This window comes from Oryctolagus cuniculus, chromosome 5, assembly GCF_051225735.1.
Source record: "Oryctolagus cuniculus isolate XC-2025 breed Fujian yellow rabbit chromosome 5, ASM5122573v1, whole genome shotgun sequence".
NCBI lineage: Eukaryota > Metazoa > Chordata > Mammalia > Lagomorpha > Leporidae > Oryctolagus > Oryctolagus cuniculus.
This window is the reverse complement of record NC_142871.1, coordinates 113,324,968-113,350,722: the sequence shown is the minus strand read 5'-3', so window position 1 is coordinate 113,350,722 and position 25,755 is coordinate 113,324,968. Positions and strand designations below refer to the sequence as shown.

The following is a 25,755-nucleotide window of genomic DNA, read 5'->3' as shown; positions in this document are numbered from 1 at the left end:
GGGAGGGCAGTGGAGGATGGCCCAAGTGCTTGGGTCCCTGAACCCGCATGGGAGACCAGGAGAAGCACCCGGCTCCTGGCTTTGAATCGGCACAGCCCCGGGCGTAGCGGCCATTTGGGGAGTGAACCAACGGAAGGAAGACCTTTCTCTCTGTCTCTCTCTGTCACTAGCTATAACCACCTTTCAAATAATTAAAAAAATAAAACTTGTAGTCAAGAACCTCCATGTTATGCCTTTCTAATCTTATTTCCTATCACCCCACAGGAACAATTAACTGTATCCTCCAGACCTCATTAAGAGTATTTCATTATTTCTTGGGCATACCTTCAACCATCTCTCCTGTGTGTCATTACTCATATTAGTTCTCCCTGTCTTCTTTACATTCCCAGTCAGACTTTCACAATCAAATCTAAGTTCAAGTCCCTGGTAAAAATTTTTCAACCACTCTCAGATGGCTTGCTTCCTATATTCCTTTAAGAATTTATTATTTCCCCACACGTTAGTCAATGTTGTCACATATTTTCAGGTATCCTATGCAAGCCTTATAGAAACCCTATGAAATAAGCATTATAGGAATCTACACTATTCAGATGAGAAGAAAGGTATTTGGAGATGTTAAGTGACTTATTCAGGCTCATAGCTGTGACATACAGAGATTATCTACAAACCAAGGTCTGTGCCTCTACATGAAGTACATATTTGGCACTTACTAGAAACAGTGTTATGGTGCTAATCATTTGCATCATTTTGTTCAGTCTTCCAAATTAGATTATAAATTCCTTGAAGTCAGTAGTTCTATATAGAACTTGCCCCACTGATAATACCCAAACGAGAATTCAATGAATATTTGCTTGAGCAATTCCAAGCGCAGTTCAATCTTGACCCTATTTAAGACTCAGTGATACTTCTTTTCCCTATAATGTCCAATATTTAGATTCTGAATTCTCAACTGAACACTTCATAATAAATACAATATATCTCAGGTATTATTTCACTTCTTGAATTAGTCTCCCCCCCATCAAATATACCAAAGCAAATTTCAAATTCCCAGAGGACAGTTACCTTTGATGAACAAAAGGAGATCTTCTGATTTTTAAATGTTGGCCATGAATTATAGGATTAAAGGTGGGTACAAACTGCATTTCCAAAATAATATCAAGTAAGAATCATCTAGAATTCTTGCTAAAAACACATATGTCTAAGATTTTAATTCAGTATTTCTTAATCATAGGTTTCCCTACTCTTGATTTTTATTCAGTATATTATCGCAGAGAGTTTACTATAAAATAATGGACCAGTGGCAAAGTGTCATTTACTAAAGGTTCTGTAACAGACCAAGATGTTTGTGTTAATTCAATTATTTGTTTGGGCATGAGTGCTTGTGGTTGTGATTCATACTACATCCAAAATTCTTTCTGGTTTGTAAAAGAGGGTAGAATATTTCAGTATTTCATGGTGTTCCACAAAAATTGTCTACAGCATCTACAATCTGGAAGTCACTAAACAAGAAAAAGTCATCTGGATGAATTTAAATAGTCAAAAGATTTCATGAAGAGAAAAGAACTTCATCCCCTATAGCTGAATTGAGGAAGTACTCACAGGCTCTCCCCGCGGTCCGTCTTGCCCTGGAGCACCTGGAGGTCCTGCTTCTCCCTTTTAATCATTTGATAAAAAGAAACAGAGAACTTCATTTGCAGGCCTTCTTACTAACATAATATTATATAACATCACATACAAGAGCACATTAGATACAAAATCACTTCTGAAATATTAAGATTAACCTTTCCTGACATGAAATAACTTTTTCAAAAATACATGGAGTAAACAAAATCCACTTCAAAAATTTATAACTGATGGCACATGATTCCATTTTTATACAACAATTATTGTTCTTTATAGTCATTCTTATCAAAATAGGACACTCTTATCTTCAGAGTAAATATGACCAACACTACCAGTCCTGTTCATATCCATTTTGATTTTCATTTCTACTTTAAATTTGACTATCCTATTGGATTTAAATGTCATTGCTTTCCAACAGTTTCATCCTAAAATAAAAATAAAACTTTCATTAAGAATGGAGTTATTTCTAGCCTGTTACTTAAAATTATCTGGCATATTAATTTAGCATCCATTTAAAATAAACATCTAGGGGGCTGATGCAGTAGCATAATGGGTAATTCAGATGAGAAGAAAGGTATTTGGAGATGTTAAGTGACTTATTCAGGCTCATAGCTGTGACGTACAGAGATTATCTACAAACCAAGGTCTGTACCTCTACATGAAGTACATATTTGGCACTTACTAGAAACAGTGCTATGGTGCTAATCATTTGCATCATTTTGTTCAGTCTTCCAAATAAAACATAAAATGTGTAATATCCTCACATTGACATCAACTAAAATTTTTGAGCAAAATAAAGAGTAATGGGAGGGAGTATCCTGAAATACAATAACACACCCTCAAACATTTACACTTTGGAAACCAGTCATTAATAGCCATGATTCTGTTCCTGTTTGTAAAGTGCTGCATCACAGCAAACAAGTTTGCTGGAAGCAATCATGGCACACTTGTTTCATACCGTGGAGATCATTTCATCCTAGATGACAACAGTAAGTGAATGTCTCAAATACCTGAACTGAAGTACATTTTACAGGGGAAGAGTGTTAGAATACATACACTGAAGCATTTTCTTTTTTTAATTTTATTTTTCCCAAAGAAACCTTTTATTTAAGGAATACAGACTTCATGCATTTCATAAGTACAACTTTAAAAATACATTGATTCTTCCCACCACACCTGCTCTCCCACCTACTCTCCCATCCTTACTCCTCCTCTTTCTCCCATTTCCAGTTCCATTCTCTACTAAGATCCATTTTCAATTAACTTTATACACAGAAGACCAACTCTATATTAATATAAGGATTCAACAATTTGAATGAAAAAAATAAAACTTGAAGCTGGTGCTGTGGCGTAGCAGGTAAAGCCGCTGCCTTCAGTGCCCACATCCCATATGGGCACCAGCTCAAGCCCCAGCTGCTCCACTTCTGAACCAGCTCTCTGTTGTGGCTTGGGAAGGCAGTACAAGATGGCTAGGAAGTGAACCAGTGAATGAAAAGTACCTCTCTCTCTCTCTCTCTCTCTTTCTCTGCCTCTCTGTAACTCTGCCCTTCAAATAAAATAAACACATCTTTAAAAAAATCTGTTCTTCGACAGTTAAGACAAGCACTGTTCAAAGTCACTGCATCTGTAAGTTAATTTCACTTCTTTTATTTTTTTAGAAACGTAGTTAACTTGAAAGACACACCCAACAATGATACATCTTTTGGGCACAGACATAATTATAACTTGTGAGACATAAGAATATCCTCCACTTAATGCACTAAAATGAATTAAATATTTGAGAACAAGTTTTACAGTTAACTCTCATAATACAACTCTTTGAGGATAGAGATCCTGCATAGGAAGTTGCTGCACAGTGACTCCTGTTGTTAATTTAACAATTAACACTCTTATGTATGACATCAGTCATCACCTGAGGCTCTTGATATGAGTTTCTTAGACTGTGGAAGCCTTTTGAATCCACAAACTCCTTCAGTATTTAGACAAGGCCATAAGCAAAGTCGAAGTTCTCCCTTCAGAGAAAAGTACCTCCTTCTTTGATGACCATTTTATCCACTGGGGTGTCACCCACAGAAGTCCTTCACATAGGACATTTTTTGCCACAGTGTCTTGGCTTTCCATGCTTGAAATACTCTCAGCTTTTCAGCCAGACCAGAATGCCTTAAGGGCTGATTCTGAGGTCAGAGTGTTACTCAAAGCAATTGTCATTCTATGCGTCTGCTTCCCATGTTTAACTCTATCTATTATTATCACCAGACCTTTAATCTTATTTGTATGATAACTTTAACACTTAAGATGATATTTTTGGGCCAGCACCGTGGCTCACAGGGTAATCCTCTGCCTGCAGCACCAGTACTCTGGGTTCTAGTCCCAGTTGGGGAGATGGTTCTGTCCTGGTTGCTCCTCTTCCAGTCTAGCTCTCTGCTGTGGCCCAGGAGTGCAGTGGAGGATGGCCCAAATGCTTGGGCCCTGCACCCGCATGGGAGACCAGGAGAAAGCACCTGGCTCCTGGCTTCAGATCAGCATAGTATGCCTGCCATAGCGGCCATTTGGGGGATGAACCAACAGAAAAGGAAGATCTTTCTCTCTGTCTCTCTCTCTCTCTCTAACTCTGCCTGTCCAAAAAAAAAAAAAAAAAAAAAAAAAAAAAAAAAAAAAAAAAAAAAGATGGTATTTTTTACCACCCAAGTTAAGAGGATTTGGGGACTCATGGCAAGTTTTTAAAATGTACCCTTAGAAGAAAGTCTGTAGGAATGTATGTAGAACATTACAGCTTTACAGTTACAAACTTCATATACTTCATAATTAAAACTTTAGGAATACGGTGATTCCTGAAGCATTTTTTAAAAGTTTTTCACAGTTCTGTATCTAATCAATTTCCCAAAATTGTAGAAAAGGATACAAAAAGGTCTATCAAGTTTAGCAAACATAATGACCTCTTAGAAAAAAATGCAACCATATCACCTTATAAAACTGATTCTTCCAATCTTATGAGATCTTGCATTTTATTAGCACAGTGAACATACCAACTAAAGCCAAATATCTCAATTCTTCCAGTTTTAGTTACAAACTCTAGTTGACTAGAGGAAGAAAGAATAATGTTTTCCTGTAAGTCAACCAAATTAGAGAGAAGGAAGTACCTATGGATCCAATGGGTCTAAAGAAAAGCTTATGAAAATATCATAGAAAACAAAAATGTAGGTTGGGTTCACTTAATTTGAAAGCTACAGTCTAAAAGTCTAGAAAGTCATCACATCTCAAAGTGTCGATTTTGTGTCTATAGATCACCTTTTACTCTATTAGTTATCACAGATCAGGGAGAACATATGATATTTGTCTTTTGAGGACTGGTGTACAATGACTTTCAACAGCCTTGACTTGACTCTCAGGAACAGTTATATAAATATACACACACATACACACACACACATATATAGATATATATACACACACACACATACACACAATTTGTCAAACTCTATTTACTGTAGGGTTAATATTATGTGTATAAAGTTTATTGAAAATAGATCTGTGCAAAAAATAGGAATGGGAATAGGAGAAGGGGGAGGAAGAAGGGTAGGAGTCTGGGTGGGAAGGAGGGTAGGATGGGAAGAATCACTATGTTCCTAAATTTGTATTTATGAAATACATGGAGTTTGTATATCTTAAATAAAAGATTTGTGGGGGGAAAAAGTCTACAAAAATTAGAGAAAAGGGTATAGATCTTTTAGCTTGCTAGCTAGATAGATAGATATAGATCTTAAATACTACATGGAAATAAGGCAATATCACTATGTCTGAGCTTAACGTTCCTATCAATAGTCAAAAGAGTCTTCCAGGGCCAGAGTTGTGGTATATCAGGTTAAAACTCCACTCGCAAAACTGGCATCCCATATCAGAGCACCAATTTGAGTCCCAGTTTTTCCTGCACTGCTTCCAATCTAATTCCCTGTAGATGCTCATGGGAAAGCAGTATAAAATGGCCCAAGTACTTGTCTACCTACCACCCAGGTGGGAGGCTCCAATGGAGTTCCTGGCTCTTGGCTGTTGTAGACATTGGGGGAGTGAGCCAAGGAATGGAAGATCTCTCTCTCTATCTCTATCTCTATCTCTATCTCTATCTCTATCTCTCTATCTCTCTCTCTTCCCCTCCTTCCTTCCCTCCCCTCTCATTGTCTTTGACTTTCAAATAAATAAAATAAACCTTTTTTTTAAAAAAAGCAGGGTAGGAAAAAGGAGGAATCCTCCAACTAAATGTGGTTCTCAAATGTGGTCCTCAAATCAGCCTCTTCACTTAACATGGAAATATTAAATGCAAAATTTCTGGTAATCATCATGTTATTTTTAATTTCAGTGAGATCACTTTTTCCCCTTTTTTAAAGTTCCACATGAGTGAGATCACCTGATACTTATCTATCTGTGCATGGTTATTTCATTTAATATAATAAGCTCCAGTTTATATCTGTATTGTTGCAAATGACAAAATGTGTACTTTTTATGACTAGGTAGTATTCCATTTTATATATATATATATATATATATATATACACCACATTTTCTTTATTCATTCATCAGTGGATGGACACTTAGGTTGTTTCCATGGAAGAGTGGGAAAAGGTTGATTAATGAGTATGAGGCTATAGCTAGATGGGCGTAGGAAGTTCTGAGTTTCTACTGTACAGTGCATGACTATAGATAATTTCAAGTGCTGCATAATTCTCTATAAAAATACTATAAGATAGGATTTTGACTATTTTACCATAAAAATTGCTAAGTGTTTTTAGAGATAAATACATTCACTCTATTGAATATTCCATAATGTGTACATGTACTGAAATACAGAAGTCCATAAATGTGCTCAATTTTTGTCTGTTAAAATTTAATGAAAGATTTAAAAAGTTTCGTAAAAAATGAAAAAATAATTTCCATGTATGAGAGAGGGAGAAAATGCAAAATTTCAGATGCTGCCACGGCTTACTGAATCAAAAGTTGAAGTAGGGCTGCAATCTGATTTCTAACAAGTCTCCAGATGCTTCTGTTGCTACAATTTGAGATCCACTGCAGTACATGGACCTCCTAATTTCTCCCATCTCCAGGTAATATCTTACATGACTTATTAACTAAATTTGTAGTTTAGATTTTTTGTATGTAAAATAGGGGGGAGCAGTTGTTAAATAATAGAAATAATTAATTTGGAAATGCATGAGTACCTTGGTTTATAAAGCTATCTCCTTTTACTTCTCTGTCCATGAATCTAAAATTTTAATATTTTCTTATAATTAGCAGAAGGTGTTTTTAAAAAGTAACTAGGTATCAGCATGGTTTTCCAATAGCAAAGTGCCACAATTATTTGAAGATGCCATAATTATTTGAAGATTTAATTTATTCTTATTCTTACTTCTTGTTAGGATAGTTAACTAGATAATACATAATTAAATGAACATAATGCCATCCATTCCTTGCATTCTTATAATCTATAGCAGTGATTCTCAAACTTTAGAACTATCAGAATCTCCTGGAGAGTTTGTCAAACTGCAAATTTTAGGCCCCACTTGAGTTCCTGATTTAATAGGTCTGAGGATGAACCCAAGAATCTGCATTTCTACCAAATACCACTGATGTTCTTGGGACCACACTTTGAGAACTATACTCTAGCCAAGATATCAAGATACTTAGAGAAGACATTTACTCTCTTTTTTTTTTTTTTTTTTTTTTTTTTTTTTTTTTTTTTGACAGGCAGAGTGGATAGTGAGAGACAGAGAGAAAGGTCTTCCTTTGCCATTGGTTCACCCTCCAATGGCCGCCGCTGCTGGCACGCTGCGGCCAGCGCACTGCACTGATCCAATGGCAGGAGCCAGGTACTTATCCTGGTCTCCCATGGGGTGCAGGGCCCAAGCACTTGGGCCATCCTCCACTGCACTCCCTGGCCATAATAGAGAGCTGGCCTGGAAGAGGGGCAACCGGGAAAGAATCCGGCACCCCGACCGGGACTAGAACCTGGTGTGCCGGCGCCACAAGGTGGAGGATTAGCCTAGTGAGCCGCGGTGCCGGCCGACATTTACTCTCTTATGAGTCATTTTTTTCTACAAACTACAAAGATATTGTACAGCTTTACACTTAGCACTGACTTATAGGATGGTCAGGTTGTTCAACAGGTGCCCTGTTCTTATAAATAGCACTTCCTTGAATTGCACATTTTTAAAAGCAGGAAATATATCTTAAATCAGTTTTGATCATGCACAGATCTTAGAATAGTGCCAGATAATGTAAAAAACTGTGTCCCCTTCTTTATAATCATTGGGCACCCCAAAGAAGGAAAGAAAGATAACGGAGAAAGTACTAGTAGATAGTGTTATATAGCATTTGCTACTGGAAGATTATGGAAATCAACTATTACAAGGTAATGGCCAGTAGTCTTTACATAAGAAGATTTTCCTCATTTTTAAAATAATATGTTTTCATAATGTTCCATCAGTAGTTGAAAGGATAATTTCTGCTTGGTTATATTCCCTAAGAAAGCCAAATGCAAAACACAACTAGCCTTTGAAATTCGGTAGTAAACATAACTTAATCAGATCATTTGATCGTTTTCATGATCTGGAGGAACTGGTACAGCTCACTTTGTTTGGCTTATGGGAAAAGCATATAACAACTCTACTTCTAATTTACCATTTTGCTATTCTATTAATTTCTTTCTTTATACAAAGGAATAGAGAAAATTTCATGTTCAACAATATCCCACAACCCAGTTTCAACAGATGTCAAAGATGATTTACTCCATAACAAATCTGTTAGTTTTTAAAAGGAAATTTAACCAAAAGCAGACATGTGAAATTTGTATTGCATGTGAATATCCTTTCATGTTGTGGTCCTTGTACCTAACCACAAAAAACAAAAGGATTTAGATTGTGATCATAACAGTCTTCAAAAATCAGGTGGAAGGTATATATTACTGGCTATGAAAGCACAATTTTGAAGACAATACTTTCTTTGTTAGTAAAAAAAAAAAAAAGTACTTTATTCTGACTTTGATCTCACTACATAGTTTATTCTTAGTTTATAAATAATTCTCTCACATGCCAGAGGGTATACTGAAGATGTAAGGCTGGAGAAATGTCTCTTAACTGACCAAATAGTTAAGATTTTTGGAAGGCTTTATGCCTAGAAAGGGATCACACAAAATAGGCCTGGAATTCTTGTTCTGCCCTGATATTAACTATGTATACTTGGCTAAATCTTTTAATTTCTTTGAACCTGAACCTACAGGTAAATTACCATTAACGCCTGAAACTTTATAGATTTCCTGTTAGGAAAATGAAATAAGAGGCTTTGTGAAAGTGCCCTCTGCACAGCTCTAGCCACAGTCACAGAAGGCAAGATTCACTGCCATCAAAAGTTGGGGTTTCCAAAATTTTTATGGATGATTTCTTTTAGGCTGTATTATTTCCAGAAAGCAAGTGTTATTTTTATATTTGAAATGGTGTAGTCTGTCACAATTTAGGCAAAAAAGTTATTTTTTAAAATAAGGATAAATAACAGTAGCATCATCAGTATCATCATCATTTTATATGTTTAGTGAGATTATTGGGATGTAACATGATTCTTTGACAATCTGGTGAAAGGAACTTTTATTATTTATTGAATTACATCTACATGATATGTTGGACAAGTTGTTTAATCTCTTTAATCCTTGGTTTTCTCATCTGTGAAAGGAAATTTTTTTACATCTAACTCAAAATGATTTATGAAGTTAATGAGAAAAATGCATAGACAGTGCTGGGAAAAGGGCCAAGAATGTAGTAAGTATCTAATAAATTATGTCCTTTGTTATAAACTGTCTTCTCCTTTCTTCACGTAGTTTCATATGCAGCATAAGCACCATGTTTCATTATTTGTACACTCTAAAATTCTCATGCCTTTATCTCACTGTTCATGCACTGTGCTCACTACAAATTCCACTGTTGAGTAATCCAAACAGAAAGCTGCCTCAGACTCATGCATGAGTTCTAAGTATGAGGAGTACACAATATTATAATGAGCTATTATAATAAGCTTCACAAGGTCTTCAGTACAGCTTTTATATTTCCATCATCTCTTCCACATTTTCATGTACATAAGAAGTTTCTGCTATATAAGAAGTTACCCAGTCAACAAAACCCTTTTTATCCCTCTTTCAATAGGTGACCACTACTACTTTCTTAGAAAAAGTAGAAGTCAAACTTTGTGCCTCCAAATTAACACCTTCGCATGGACTTGCACCGACCTATTCCTCTTTTCTATTACAGAGAAACAGGTATCTTATTCCAGCCATGGTCATCCCTTCCAATTCTGTTCAGTATCCCATTCCTTTCTCTTCCCTAAATGAGGTGGAATTCTACACCTGGATCTAAACTGCTTATTGAACATCTCTTTCTTTGCACCACAGGTTCCTCAAATGAATCTATCATGGTTCTTGCTCCTCCACCTCCACAGTGGAAAACACACAAAACCCTAACCAATGAATAACCTGATGAATTGAGGAAGCTGCTAACATAAAAGGAAATATGCTAAAACAAGAGTTTAATAAGCCACACAAATTTGTATGGTTTTGCAGATTCATGAAATCTGCATCTGTGCATTTAAAATTGAAAAGGAACATTGACTTGAATTGTGTTGTTTGTGTTGTGTATACTGAACCGCGCTGTACTGAGCTCTGATCTCCACCAACAGGTTAACTATAATTAATTTCTTGGGAATGATTCTATCTGGGCAGACTCTAAGAAATTCTTAGACTACCTCATAGTTTTCAAAACTTTTTTATGTTTTAAGATAGTAGAATCCTTTATTCTCAAATATAATTTACATGGAATTCCAGTATACAAAACAGATGAGAGCTGAATTTTTTCTGGTTTTGGCGTGGGCAACAAAAAAATACCAAAGGATGGGCTTCAAATAGAAACTACTGGAAAAATCTGATTTTTAAAAAAATTGTTCTACTCTTTACCTGCATTGTGCATGCATTTTGCTGATGAATAGCCTTTCTAAACTACATTATCTTGGGGCCAGCACTATGGTATAGCAGGTAAAGCCACCGCCTGCAGTGCCCACATTCCATATGGGCACCTGTTTGAGTCCCAGCTGTTGCATTTGCGATCCAGCTCGCTGCTATGTCCTGGGAAAGCAGAAGATGGCCCAAGTTCCTGGGTCCCTGCACCCATGTGGGAGACCTAGAAGAAGCTCCTGGCTCTTGGCTTCAGATCAGCACAGCTCCGGCCATTACAGCCAATTGGTGAGTAAACCAGAGGATGGAAGACCCCTCTCTCCCTCTCTCTCTGCCTCCCCTTCTCTCTCTGTGTAACTCTGACTTTCAAATAAATAAATAAACCTTTAAAAATAAACTATATTATGTTTCTGAGTTTAGAAATTATAAATCTTTAGGGCAGGTGTTGCAGCATAGTGTTAAAGTCGTCACCTGCAGCACTGGCATCCCATATGGGTACCAGTTCATGCCCAAGGTGTTCTGCTTCCAATCTAGCTCCCTGGTAATAACCAGAGAAAAGCAGTGGAAGATGGCCCAAATGCTTGAGCCCCTACACTCTTGTAGAAGCCCCAGATGAAGCTCCTGGCTCCTGGCTCCTGGCTCCTGGCTCCTGGCTCCTGGCTCTTGGCCCAGCTCAGGCTGTTGGCCCAGCTCAGGCTGTTGTTGCTATCTGAGGAGCAAGCCACAGATGTAATCCCTCTCTCTCTCTCTCTCTTAGTTTCTCCCCCTCTCTCTATAAATGTGACTTTGAAATAAATAAATAAATAAATCTTTTTTTAAAAATTACATATCTTTACTTTGCAGGCCAATATTTTATGTAATCATTGAGAGATCAAGCAACATGTGTTCAATCATGGATAATTTTTAAACTGCAATTTCATGGTGAAATACAACAAAATTAACAAAATGTTTGTAGTTTTATAATGGTTCTTTTCTAAGTTTTATGTACAGAAATAAGTTATTGGATAAGTTGTATGAGCTCAATATTGGGGCTCAATTATTGATACAAATTCAAAACTGCATTTTAAGCTGACTTAAACTTCCTATATTATTTTAAAGAAACCTCTCAAGAGACCAAGAATAAAAATGTATATCCTAAACCTGATGAAGGATTCCTATATAAAACCAACAACTAATACTCAATGGTAAAGAAATGAAATATTTCTACCTAAGGGTTAGAAACAGAAAAGATTGGGGGCCTGTGTTATGGCACAGCAGCTTAAGCAGGCTCTGATCCAACTCCATGCTAATGTGGCTGGGAAAGCCACAGAAGATGGCCCAAGTGTTTGGGACCTGAATGCCCACACAGGAGACTCAGATGAAGCTCCTGACTCCTGTCTTCCACTTGGCCCAGCCCTAGCCATTGTAGCCCTTTGGAGAGTGAACCAACGGATGGAAGAAATCTCTCTTTGTCTCCCTCTTTCTAACTGTGCCTTGAAAATAAATACATAAACCTTTAAAAAAAAAGGGGGGGACAAGAATGTATGCTCTTATCACTTTCATTTAAAAATGCATAGGACAATCTGGTCAGAATATTAAAGCTACTAAAACATAAAATTTTCCTAATTTAGTATAAAAGAAGAAATTGTCCTTATTTGCAGACAATATGATCAACCATGCAGAAAAACCTACAGAATTCATAAAGAAAGATTAAAAAAATGAATAAGGCTAGCTAGAATGCAGTATATGTAATCAATACATCAAAACTAATGTTTCCATATACGAGCAACAAACCAAAAATAAACTTTGAAAATATATTCATAAGAAATTAGAATAAAATACTTAATTGTGAGTTCAGCAAAAATGTACATTGAAACATTTAAGTCTATACATTGAAAAGGTCTATACATTGATACATTTATACATTTGCTGAGAGAAAGTAAAGAAAATCTACGGGTCTTCAAGAGATTAATGGAAAAGGCACACTATTGGGGCTGGCGCTGTGGTGTAGTAGGTTAAGCCTCCTGCTACACTTCTAATCCAGCTCTCTGTTATGGCCTGGGAAACCAGCAGAAGATGGCTAGAGTGCTTGGTCCCCTACACCCATGGGGAGACTCAGAAGATGCTCCTGGCTCCTGGCTTTGGAACAGCCCCGATCTAGCCGCTGCAGCCATTTGAGAAGTGAACCAGTGAATGGAAGACCTTACTCTCTGTGTCTCCCTCTCTCTGTAACTCTACCTCTCAAATAAATAAATAAATAAATCTCTTAAAAAGAAATCTTTAAAAAACAAAGAAAAAATGCATACTATCTTTTAATTCTATTTTCCAGGTACTCTTTGGAGTACCGAAGTGAAACAATACACCATATACAATATACTGGGAGATTCAATATTGTTAAGATGGCAATTCTCCCTAAATATATTTCAAGACATAAAGATATTTATCCCTCTAAAAGTTGGGAATTAATCTCAACTTGTACCTCGGTAGGGGTTAGACTTGGCGATTATGTTCCAAAGAATAGAATATGGAGAGAAAAAATTAATAAATTCATAGTGGAGTAACCTGACAAATATTATTATTTTTTTAAAGGAAACTTGAGTTGCTTTATTTAGTTTCCAATTTCTGGTAGGCTCAAGAGTTTTAAGTATCCTGGACAACAAAAGAAAATAAGACTGTGCTTACAGACCTTTTCTGCCATGTTCCTTCTTTAGGACTGCTATTTTATTGTTGCCCTTTCTGTTACATGGATGTACACATCAGGTGTTAAAAGGGACAATGCACTCTACAACTGAGCACCACTTTCTGTAACTGAACAGGCAAAGAATTACACTGAAAATCAGCATCTGGCAGTATTTTTTGGAAAAAAAAGTGACTAAAATGGGTTTAAATTGATTAACACTATTAAATCACATCTAATACTTGATACTACATGATTCAATACAGCTATGCAATACAATTATACAAAATGTGTTAACATCAAAGAATACAACCAAAATTAAGATAGCAAACAAAACCTATATAACTTTTTTTTACAGGAAAATACTTTTGAAGTATGCATGTAAGTGCCAATTCTTTTAAAGAAAATCTACTGCAAGCAAAGTTATCAACCTCCAGAAAAATCACACATAGCATTACTAAGCATATCCCCAAAAAGTGTAAAATATGCACACTTGGAAAATACAAAATTAAAAAAACTATAAGCAACAGATGAGCTTCATATTTATAAGAATGTGAAAAGAAGTCCCGTTTTTAGCACTGCTGTATAAAGAATTGTCTTTTGACGTGAAGTTCATGAGTTGTCCTCCTGTTGGGACCACACTTTACAAAAATACCGTGTTTTTGAAACGAGATTACAGAGCAAGATAGAGCATCTTAGCAATGTCATCTTTGTAAAGTTTTTCTGAATTTTTTACTCTTTATCAAAACATGTCCCTTAGGTGTGGAAGATTCATTTTTAAAATTTTTCCTAGAAACAATATACAAAGGAGAGGCGTGTTTATTCCCAACCATACTCCTGGAAGAAGCTTTCTGAGGCCCAAAGGGCTTCTCTCTTCTTCCTGGTTGTTTTTGGCCTTGGCATGTCTTTAAACTAAATACCATTAGAGGTTAATATCACAAATGAATAGTCATGTGGATAGCATGTATGTTCTGATAAAATGAGATGACACCACCTGTGTTATTTTTCTCCAAAACCAACTATAATCCCAGTTAAATCATAAAACAAAATACACGAATTCATGCAGTGCTATTCCAAAAAATACCTGATCAATACTCTCCAAAGATTTTAAAGTCATATAAAAATGATTGATAAATTATCATAGACTGGAGGAGACCAGAGAGGAATACCAAAAAAACAAACAAACAAACAAACAAAAAAAACAGGGTCCTGAATTGAATCCTTGAACAGAAAAGGGACATCAATGGAAAAACTAATGAAATGCAATAAAGTAATAAAGTATGGAATTCAGTTTACAGTAATGTTCCAGTATTTCTTTCTAAGTTTTTTAACAAACAGCAATATCAAAGGGTTAAAAGGCATAAGTAATATCAAAGGGGTAAAAGGCATAAGGGAACTCTCTGTAGTATATTTGCATATTTTCTGTAAATATAATATTATTACAGACTAAAAAGCTTATTTAACAAATCTGAGAAGGTCTTTTCTCATAAAATTTTCAAGCTTAGATTGAAACTTAAATAGAATTTATATGGTTCTGTGACATCCATTATAATTTAAAAAACAAATTTGAAGTATTTATGTTATCTGATTTCAAGACTTATTTCTTAAATTTTTTTTCTTTTTTTTGTTATTTATTTGAAAGACAGAGAAAGATCCTTCATACACTGGTTCAACAATTGCCCACAACAGCCTGGGCTGGACCAGGGCAAAGCCTTTTTTTTTTTTTTTTTTTTTTTTTGACAGGCAGAGTGGACAGTGAGAGAGAGAGAGAGAGAGAGAGAAAGGTCTTCCTTTTGCCGTTGGTTCACCCTCCAATGGCCGCCGCGCCCAGCGCACTGGGGCCAGCACACTGCTCTGATCCTCCACTGCACTCCCTGGCCACAGCAGAGAGCTGGCCTGGAAGAGGGGCAACCGGGACAGAATCCGGCACCCCGACCAGGACTAGAACCCGGTGTGCTGGCGCCACAAGGCAGAGGATTAGCCTATTGAGCCAGGAGCTTGGAATTTGATCCAAGCTCCCACATAGGTGTCAGGGACAAGAACTTGGTCCATCACCTGCTGCCTCCCAGGATGTGCATTATCAAGAGACTAGGTCTCTAACCTAGTGATTGCTGATGGTATACAGTTTCTTTTGATATGATGAAAATGTTCCAAAGTTAAACCATAGTGATGACTGTATAACTCAGTAAATATATTAGAAAGCATTAAATTATGCACATTAAATGAGTGAATTTTGTGCTGTATCAACTATGTATCAATGAAACTGCTGAGTGACCTGATTTATATTTGTAGGTTGTGTGCATGTACCCATGCTCCCCAATCAGATTCAAAGGGGATCTGAAAGCTATGGTCAAATTAAGAAAAGCACAAAGACACTAACTCATTCATGAACTTTTATTCTGTCAGGCACTGTGCTGATTTTCTTTTTATCTTAATCCCCACCATATCACTTAAGGTAGATAACATTTTCTCCATTCTTAAAATGGAGGAAACTGGGAGTCAAAGAATTTGCCAAACAACATACAATTCATTAAAGTCATTACAATCTGAAAATGCAATTCACTCCCATTCTCTAGCCTCTACACTACATTAAAAAAAAAACCATTTTGTGTAATTAATGGACTTATGCTAACTGAAGACATAGAAAAATTAAATTAAAATGCCTATTTCATAGGTATACAAGGATCTGTGTTCTCTCACAGTGGATGGATTAGATTATAAAATCCATAAGAGGGATCATCATGGTTTTATTTTCCACTTTATGTCTAATGCCTAATTTAAATATCAATAAAATATGCTTATGTAATAAGTAGGATATAAAATCTAAGTTCAGTGAAACTAACAGGAAGCTGACCAAGTTCTTTACAATGGGCTATAACAATTTAAATTCAATTTAATATTATCTTGGAAAGCACTCCCAATAATCTTTGATGAATCGTGAGTATTTGGAGTACTTTCATACACTCAAAGAAAATGAATGGACAATATTTTTAAAGAAAACAAATACAACTATAGACAAGGACAATTTGGACTAGATTTCTGAGGAAGTTTGGGGTCTAAAGTCCTGATCATTAGGAAATATGACATTATTCAATTCAACGCTTTATCAAGTGGCTTCTTTAGCTGAGATGGATTATACAAAAAAACTCAATCTTTTAATATGCTGTGATTATATTTCTAACACATAAGAGTTCACAAAAAAAGGAAATTTATTATCACTTTAAGTTTAGAATAAAAAATTTAGTGTTGCAACTTTATTCTAATGTCATATGTAATTCAAACATTAGAATATTGATATGTTCTTATAATGCTCACTCACTAGGTACAAAAATATTTTTGTTTTATTTTAATCAATACCTTGAAACCAGGGCTACCCATTAATCCATCTTTTCCGTGTCTTCCTGGTTCTCCCTGAAAAGAAATGTGTTTTTAATACATTTTGCACTAATTTTTCTTCTTTAAAAAGATACTTTTTATTTAAAATAATGTATTCAAGAAGATTTTTCTATCAAACTTACAGCAGGTCCAGGAAGGCCAGGAAAGCCCAAATTCCCCCTTTCACCTTTTGCACCCTGTAGCAAAAAAACAAACATTTAAATAAATCTTGTGATGATGTTTTCACAATCCTACTCAAATTTATACAGGAAAGCCAATACAATAACCTCATTGTAAGGTCCTTCAAAATGCTCATGGAAAATACACATGATTTAAAAATATGCACACACATCTCAAAAAGCTTTTGCACCAAAATGAAGTTATCTTTCACTTCCACTGTTTTATCAACTTTTGTGAATCACCTTCACATGTAGTAAGAGTTCAGGGAACAACTCCTATTGGCCCTGCAACTCAGCCAATTATTATCTTGCTAGTGCAGCAGGTACAATATAATAGATTGAAAATGTTGATAAATGCTGAAGTATTATTATATGCATCTTAACACAGAAACAACATCTTGGAAAAAATGAAAGTCAGGAGTATGTAAAATACACAGAGAACATAATCACATGAGAAAATAGGAAGGCCCATAATAATGGATTCTCAGTGGACAGGTTTTTAAACAGTTACTTCTTCCTAAAAAATCTGTCACTATAAATATTTTAAAAGTTCAAAATGATCAATAATATCATACAGTCTTGTAGAATACCATGCATTGCAGTCACCAGTTATTTTTCAGTTTTTTTAATGGCTCTGAATAAGTCCCCTGAGAAGGATGAAAAAATTAATTGTTCTAACACTGGGCAAAGACTGCAATTCAAGTTTTCTATGTTCACCGCATTACAAGTTCAATGTGAATATTTGCTGGTGTGATCCATACTTCCCTTTTTGCCATAAAATCCCGGTGATCCTTTATCTCCTTTGGGACCCATTTCACCCTAAAATATAACAAATATTAACGTTAGAGAACTCTTTATGAACTATTATGAAGAAAAAAAAACAGATAATGTTTGTTTAAAGTTTAATATGCCAATGCATAAGTAAAATTGAAATAAAGTTCATTGAAAAAGTCCTATTTTCTAGACTTTATAAATGAAATAAATAAATAAAGAATGAAAACAAGGATAATTAGTACTATTATAAGGCTTAAAATTAGGCAGTAAAACTTACTCATCAATTTTTAAATAGCATAAGATTGCACATTTATAACTGGAAACTTTAAAGGTAAATTTTCCAAGATCTATGTTAATTATGATATTAAAATTAACTTAAATCATTAACATACCATTATTTATATATGAACAGTTATGTATAACACATGTGTCCTAAAAAAGTACTTTCACTTTGAATCAAAATATAGGATATATCTATGTTCATGAGGAATATTAGTATATAGTTTTCTTGTGCTGTCATTGGCTCCAGTATAGTAGACAAATACTGGCCCCATAGAATCATTTGAGTTACTTTTCTTCCATTTTCCTTTTTTTCAGCTTCCAGATTTTCTGCACATGTTTTTAAAGGAATACTATTATTTCATCTCTGAATATGTTATTGAATTCTCCAGTGAAGACATCTGGGCATGGACTTACACAATAGTTCATGGAAAATTACATTATGAAAAAATAGGTACAGGTTTCAATTATTTTGTGGCAAAATAAACTGATCTTTTAATTCTATTTTCTTCAAACTTTTTGAAATACATACATATTTATGAGAAGATCTGTTAATTACTAATGCAAATTCTTCTCGTATCTTTCAGATTTTTTAAATTTCACCTTAAGTCATTTTTGTATTTCTGTTTTTCTAACTGTCCATTTCAATCAAGTTGTCTGATTTGTTGGTACAAAGTTAACAGTCTGCTTGTACTAGTTTTATAGGAATTTTTATAGGAAAAGTAATGATGATCTGTCTCCAGTTACTGATTTGGAAATATGTACCTTCTTACTTTACTTCTTGGCCAGTCTAACTAAAGAATTCTCTTTATTTTGTAATTCTGATTCTCATTTACTGTCTTCTCTTATGTTACATTGACATTTTGAAATGTAAAAAAAATATATACAACACAACTGAATTTAAAAGAAACCAATTTCAACCTTTGATCCTGGCATTCCATGAAGCCCAGGGAAACCAGGAATTCCACGGTCACCCTGAAAAAAAAAAAAGGCCCTGAAATTAATTAAAAAGAAAAAATTTTCAGCCCAAATAATATCATCACATATTCTTCAACATCATCCTTATCAAAATCTACTAGAAAGAAATCTGCAAACAGTTAAATTCATATTTTCATGAAAATCTCTATGAAAGATGAATCCCCAATGATCAGGGTTTCATTTATGATCATAAAAGGAAAGCATTTTTGATCTAGAGGATCTCATCGGCAATCCTGCCTTCACATTTAGTGAGCCACCACCTATTCTGAAAACAACTCTGGCTTCTACAGGGGCAAGACACATGGATCAATTGAAATGACTCCAGTGCCAATCTTCTGTGGAGACAAAGCTATCCCTTTGAGGTACCTTTAGTTCAGTCAGGACAGACTGAACTGAAAATATCAACTGTGAAGAGAGAGTTAAGAGAGGACCAATGACTATCATGGCATGATTTGGCTCAGAATCACATGTTTTGTTTGTTTGTTTGTTTGTTTGTTTGTTTTTTGACTTTAGCATGGGAAAACGTGAAGAGGCAGAAATAGCTACACCTTACAGGCCAGGCAAGCATCTCAGTAAAGGACTGCATTCAGACTGGGGTTTTTACCCATGAGTATGGTCCCCCATTTCTTCTCCCCTCCTCCCTCTTTGGGAAAATCTGGATGGGGGATTTTTCAGTGTGGAATTTCCTGAATCAAAGTCCTCTGGACAATGCTGGCCTTCAGGGTTCTTATTGATTGGAGAAACAAATGACTCCTTCAGTCCAGTGATTATGACCTGGTTGGTCCAGCTGTTTGCTCCCTCAATTCAGTGAAGTCCAATTGATAAAGGACAAGCAAGGGCACTCTGGGCTAGAAGAGACAGACAAACGGATAGGTCCTCCTTTCAAGACTTGTTTCTTCATTCCATTGCACATAAATTTATTTTCTTTGAAAGTTCTCATTTTCTTCTGACCCTCTTACACTACCTAGTTGCATTAGCAAGATGATCCAATGGTAATACACTGGGCAAATCATAGCAAAACCTGTTTTTTCAGATTCTTCTTGGACTCGCTGTGTGTAATTTCTTCTCTCTGATTATAAGGTAGGACACTTGTTGCATGAGTGTGTTCAGGAGAAAAGGAGGGTAAAAGGCCAGATAATGACCTTCCCAGCTTATGTGGTCTGCTTCAGGGGAGAATGGCTGGAGAAAGTCAGAGAGACCTTCCTGCTTCTGCTGTCTTCTCAGATTTCAAAGTGCCAATTTAGGGGCAGTATGACCTGACCACCATCACTAGTTGTGACAGACCTTGAGAAAACTGAAGCTTCAGTTTCCTTATCTGTGAGGTGGGAATAATAATTTTAACATTCTAGTATTGTCATGAGGGCTATATTAGCCAATAGGCTCAGCACAGGACCTAGCATCTAGGTTTTATATATTGGTTTTATGAGTAACATTATTGCTTCTATTTACCACTATTGACAGCATGTACCCTAGGAGATTCAAGTCAGACCAGATACCAATGCCATCCAAGGTTGCAAAGTGATTAACTAAAAGTGCCTTTCACCAGTTACTTAACAAATAAGAGGAAATGAAAGGTCAGAGGGAAAGTTGGAGAGAAGACACAAAGCACCCAATAAACACTGACTAAATGGTTGTAATGATAGAGATTTGCAAATCAAAGAATCAGTCAACCATTGTGACTCCCTGCAACTCTCCCACTGTTAGCATTCCTGGAGGCTTAACCAGAGGTCCTGAAATAATTATTACTTCTTCCTACTGAATGTTCAATTATTCTCTGTCAATTCAATTGACTTATTGTTCATACCCAAGAATCTTTGACCTTTTTTTCTAAAGATTTATTTATTTATTTGAGAAGCAGACTTATGGGGGGGGTCTTCCATCTGCAGGTTCACCCCCCAAATGGACCAAATGGAAGGAGCTGGGCAGAAGCCAGGAGCCAGATGCTTCTTCCACTCCTCCCCACCCACCCATCCCCTCATATGCAGAAGCCCAAGCACTTCGGCCATCTTTGAGTCATCTTCCACTGCTTTCCCACGTGCATTAGCAGGGCACTGGATCAGAAGTGGAGCAGCCAGAACACAAACTAGTGCTCTTATGCGACTGGCACCTCAAGCTGAGGTATAACGTACTATGCCACAGTGCTGGCCACAAATCTTTGATCTTAAAATGAGTGCTCTTTCAACTTTTCATCCATTTCAGGTACTCTTCTACTTCTCCACAACTTTGAAAATCCCTTACTAGAATCTAATGACTTCCAAACTCAGCCTCAACTTCTCTTTTGAGCTGCAGATTCACTTGTCCAAAGTTTAGTTACCTACCTTTTACATCTCAAAAGTAGTTCAAAATAAACTTATTCTATGGTCACCTCAATCACCCAATTGCTCTAGCCAAAACTAGCAGTACTAAGTTGAAACTTTTTCCACCACTTTTCTCCTCTAATTCAAATCTACTTTTAAGAAACCATATAGAATTAATTATTCTCTTGGCTTCTCTAGTGGCAAAAGAGGGATATCTGTGACTGATATAATTTGTATAAAGGTTATTCATTCACATGTTTCAAAAGTGACAGTTATTCAAGGCTTATAGAGCCCACTAAAGGCAATTCCTTTTACTCTAAAGTTCCCAGCACTGTAAGTTCTCAATTTTCAGCATTATCTACTGGTTTTCCACAGGGAACATACAGAGTTAACCTCTCATATCAACCAACACCATTTCCCTGCAAATATTTCTAACCTGCACTAATCCCCTTAACTTTCTATTGCAGTTTTGATTAAGTCAGTAATCGGTGTTCACTATATTGAGTCACAGCTAAGCCATACATGTACTTCTTATTCATTTTCTTGTCCAAATATTTAGTTCTTCTAGAGTCAAAATTTATCTTTTGGTTGTGCTGCTTACTTTCCTATGAACTTATTGCTATATTCAACTCCAAACTCTCTCCAACTGTTAAGATTAATTCTAAAAAAATGCATTGAAAATTTTATATTCTTTATTCTCTCATAAAGTTGTCTCTTTCATTTCTGAATACACTTGTTCTCTACATTTGTGTTTATTCTTTTGTTTAGTGAAGCACATTATTCAGTGGCTTCCTGAGAACTAATTCATAGTGATAACATTTGAGATCTTACACCTCTGTAAATTTCTTTATAATATCTAATTATGTAATTGATAACTCACTTATAAAAATACAATTTTGAGGTTTTTTTCCCCTCAGACATTTGAAGGCTCTGTTCCATTCCAATTCTTGTTTCAATGTCACCTGTGAAATATGTGAAGTCTTCCTTTTTTCTGACAGTTTGTAACTTTGCCTATTTTGAGGGAAAGTCATGAGTTGGGTACAGAGGTAGCAGGAATGGTGGTATTTTCCCTTTCAAAAAGCTTATAGATCTTCCTTTTGTTTGCAATGCCTTGACATTTCATAATATTATACACTGGTATGGTTGTAATAATTATTCCAGGCACTCTATACATATATCCTAGAGACTACACACATTAATATTCTACAACACACTTCCAGTCTCCATCCATACTTTACATAGACAGCCTCCTGTCACCTATCTACAGAAGTAGACATGCAACTGTGTTAGAGGCCTTTAGGAGGCCAGAGGCAGGAGAGAGAGAGGCCTGCAGACCCTGGAAATGGGATTGAGATGGATGGTATAGTGATTGCAAGAACCTGGTATCTGGAATATGGTCTATAACAGGGTCATGAATGGCAGTTCTGCTTCCAGGTTGCCTGAAAACTCCTTGCTCAACACTAAGGAGCACAACTAAAGCAGGCTCTATCATGGGTTCTCCTTCTCTGAGGACGTTCATAACTGATTATTTAAGTCTCCCTCTCTATTGTATGAATTCTTCAAAGAATTTTTGTTTTTTTTTTTTTTAATCTCTAACTTTCCTGAGCTATTTGGCGATTCTTGATCAACAGTTGATATAAAAGAAGATCAGAAACTCTCAATGGATACAGTTCACTGACTATGATCTATAGTGTAACATGATCTTCAAAAACATTTCATTGGATAGCTCTGGGCATCAGTGGATTTCCCACAGAAGGATCATCTGGGCCTGAGGCATACAGGACTGGCTAATAGTGTTTTTGATGTCAAGTAGGAGGAGTACGAGTTTTTGGGATTGGTCAGTGCTCTCTAAATCCCATTGTTGTAGTACAACTCTATTTCTTTAGCCTAGAGGCCATCATGTTTGCTCAGAGAATAAACTTTTATTCTTCTTCCAGGTGGAAGAAGAGAAATTCACCTTAAGAAGGGAGAGTGGGATGTAACTATTCTTAGACATTCAACCAGGCTCCCAAATGCACCAATGAACTTAGATTTTATGGTAAATAGTTGAGAAAACATAATATTGGTATCGTCACTATATATTTGACAAGGTACTATTTTTTAAATCTTGTATCAGTAAGTGTAGAGAGGAAGTTATAAATGAAACAAGACTGTGATTATTCTATTGACTGCAATCAAAAGTTAAAGATATAGGGTACTTCAAAAAGTTCATGAAATATAAAATCACGATATAAGTTTATGTTGGTGCAAATTTTGAAATACATATGTAAGTTTTTGTAATATGTGTTTCCATGAATTTTGAAGATCCTGACAACAACTGCAAACATACATACACACATATACATATATACATAATATATGTATTATATATATATGTCATCAAAAAGTAGACTACTAAAAGAGACACCAACTAAAACTAAACAAAATAATACTTGTTTGAGGCTTAAAAAAAATTAAACTTACCCACTATCAGCACTATTTTTACTGTTTCTCTGGACTAGCCAATGAGTTTAAACAAGATACAGTGGTAAGAGGGATAAACATAAAAGGAAAAAACATATAATCTTTTTTAAGATTACATATCTAACTTGCCATTATACATAATGCTTTAAGTGAGTTAATAAATCAATTAATTTTTTTTAAAAATTAATATATAAAAATAAACAGCTTTTCATATGTAAATAATCAATATTCCTGTTTATCCCAGCACTATTGACAATGGTCCAAAAATGGAAACAACCTAAATGTCCATCATCTAATGAATGGATTAAGAAAATGTAATACATATACACGATGGACTATTACTCAGCCATAAATAAGGATGAGATCATGTCAGTTGCACCAACATGGATGGAATTAGAGGTCATTATGTTAACATTATGTTAACTGTGATAAGCCAAGTACAGAAAGATAAGTGACAGATGATCTCATTCATTTATGGAATCTAAAAAGGTGGCTCTCATAGAAGTTGAGAGTATAATGGAACTACCAGAAGCTGGGATAAGTAGGGGGCACAGATGAATACTAAATTACAGTTAAGTAGAACTAAGACATTCTAACACACCATCATGCAGTAGGGTAATGATATACATGATAATACACTGTACATGTTTTCATTTTCAGTCCTAGAAGAAAGGATTTTGATATTTTCACCATAAAGAAATGATAAATATTGGAGGACATGGATATGCTTACCCTGATTGGACATCACATAATGTATATATATATATATATATATATATATCATAATGCCAGATGGTATCCCATAAGTACACACAATATTAATGTATCAGTTAAAATAAATTTAAAAATAAAAAATACTTCAGAAAATATTCTACTTTTAATAGGGAAAAAAGAGAGTTAAAAATTCCTAGGCATGGTAAACTTAAGTAATATTCAAGATCACTATAAAAAGAGCTTTAATATTATTACAGCAAATTTTCAAGAGTAAACAGAAAAATAAGCCATAATCTTTAATAGGGAAACTCAGTACTGGAGAGATGTCAATGCTACTAAAATCAATCCATAAAGTGAAAGTAATCCTAATTAAATATGAATTGAAATTATAAGAAATTGAAGGAAACATAGCTGAGTTTTATCTGGAAGAATAAGCATTAAAGGGGAGCCAGGAAATTTTTGATTATAAGGAATAATCAAGAAGCAACTCTCCTGCCAATATTAACTCATACTATTAAGTGACAATAATTAAAACAGTTTGGTGGTGGAAAAGATGTAGATAGATCAAGGGAACAGAATGGAAAGCCAAAATGTTGGGCCAATTGAAAATGGAAAGTTAATGACAAAAATGATTTTTCAAATAAATGAAGGAAAAAAGTGATATTCCACTAATATTTTTGTAGCAACTGGCTATCCATTTAGAAAAAAAAAAAGAAGAAATATACGTGAATGCTTATATACAGCATTCCTACCAGAAGCATATAGGCTAAAAATAAAATAAGAGAATTTTTAAAATCCTATAAGTAATGATAATCAAAATTCTACAATGTGAAATAAACATAGGAGAAATAAAAGAAAAAATATATAATAAAATTTAATTTTCTGTATGGATAAAATGCCAAAACTAAGTTAATATACTTACTATAAGCCAACAAAACATTTTTACAAAGTAATCTATGAAATACATATAAGCAAATCAATTTCTGAAAAAAAGAGCCCAGAAAGGGGGGAAAAAAGTGAGGGTATGAACAAAAGCAAAATATAGAGAAGTAACACAATGCCCCAAATCACATGTCAAGGTTCTTTATGTGACTTAACAACAAAGAAATAAAAATCAAACCAGTAGGATTATTAACATATATTGGTAAAATTTAGAAACTGTAAAACTAATAAAACCCAAAGTTGATATGTGTGAGGAAAGATATTTTCATATACTTATTGGAAGAACACAGTTTGTGTTCTGCAGTTTGTGTCAAGGTATAATGGTGAATTTAACTCTTTTGATCCAGTAACAAATTCCACTTCTGGGTATTCTTTCTATGGATATACTGAGAAAAATTTAGTAAGAAAAATACACAAAGGTGTTCCTGTGATCTCGTTGGTAATACAAAAAAGTTAAGATGACAATAAAGAACCAAAGCAGAAGACATTCTGGGG

The 25,755-nt window shown here is 35.2% G+C and overlaps 1 protein-coding gene across 1 annotated transcript in view; it reads right to left on the bottom strand.

Moving 5' to 3' along the window:
* Positions 1 to 25,755, bottom strand: part of COL21A1 (collagen type XXI alpha 1 chain) — a 180,147-nt gene that overhangs the window by 40,149 nt on the left and 114,243 nt on the right. Inside the window, exons 13-17 of the mRNA XM_089333077.1 lie at positions 18,788 to 18,841; positions 17,581 to 17,632; positions 16,778 to 16,833; positions 16,617 to 16,670; positions 1,600 to 1,653 (exon numbers count right to left, since the gene is read on the bottom strand). Coding sequence (XP_089189203.1) covers positions 1,600 to 1,653; positions 16,617 to 16,670; positions 16,778 to 16,833; positions 17,581 to 17,632; positions 18,788 to 18,841 — 270 coding nt within the window. The remainder of the gene's footprint in view (positions 1 to 1,599; positions 1,654 to 16,616; positions 16,671 to 16,777; positions 16,834 to 17,580; positions 17,633 to 18,787; positions 18,842 to 25,755) is intronic.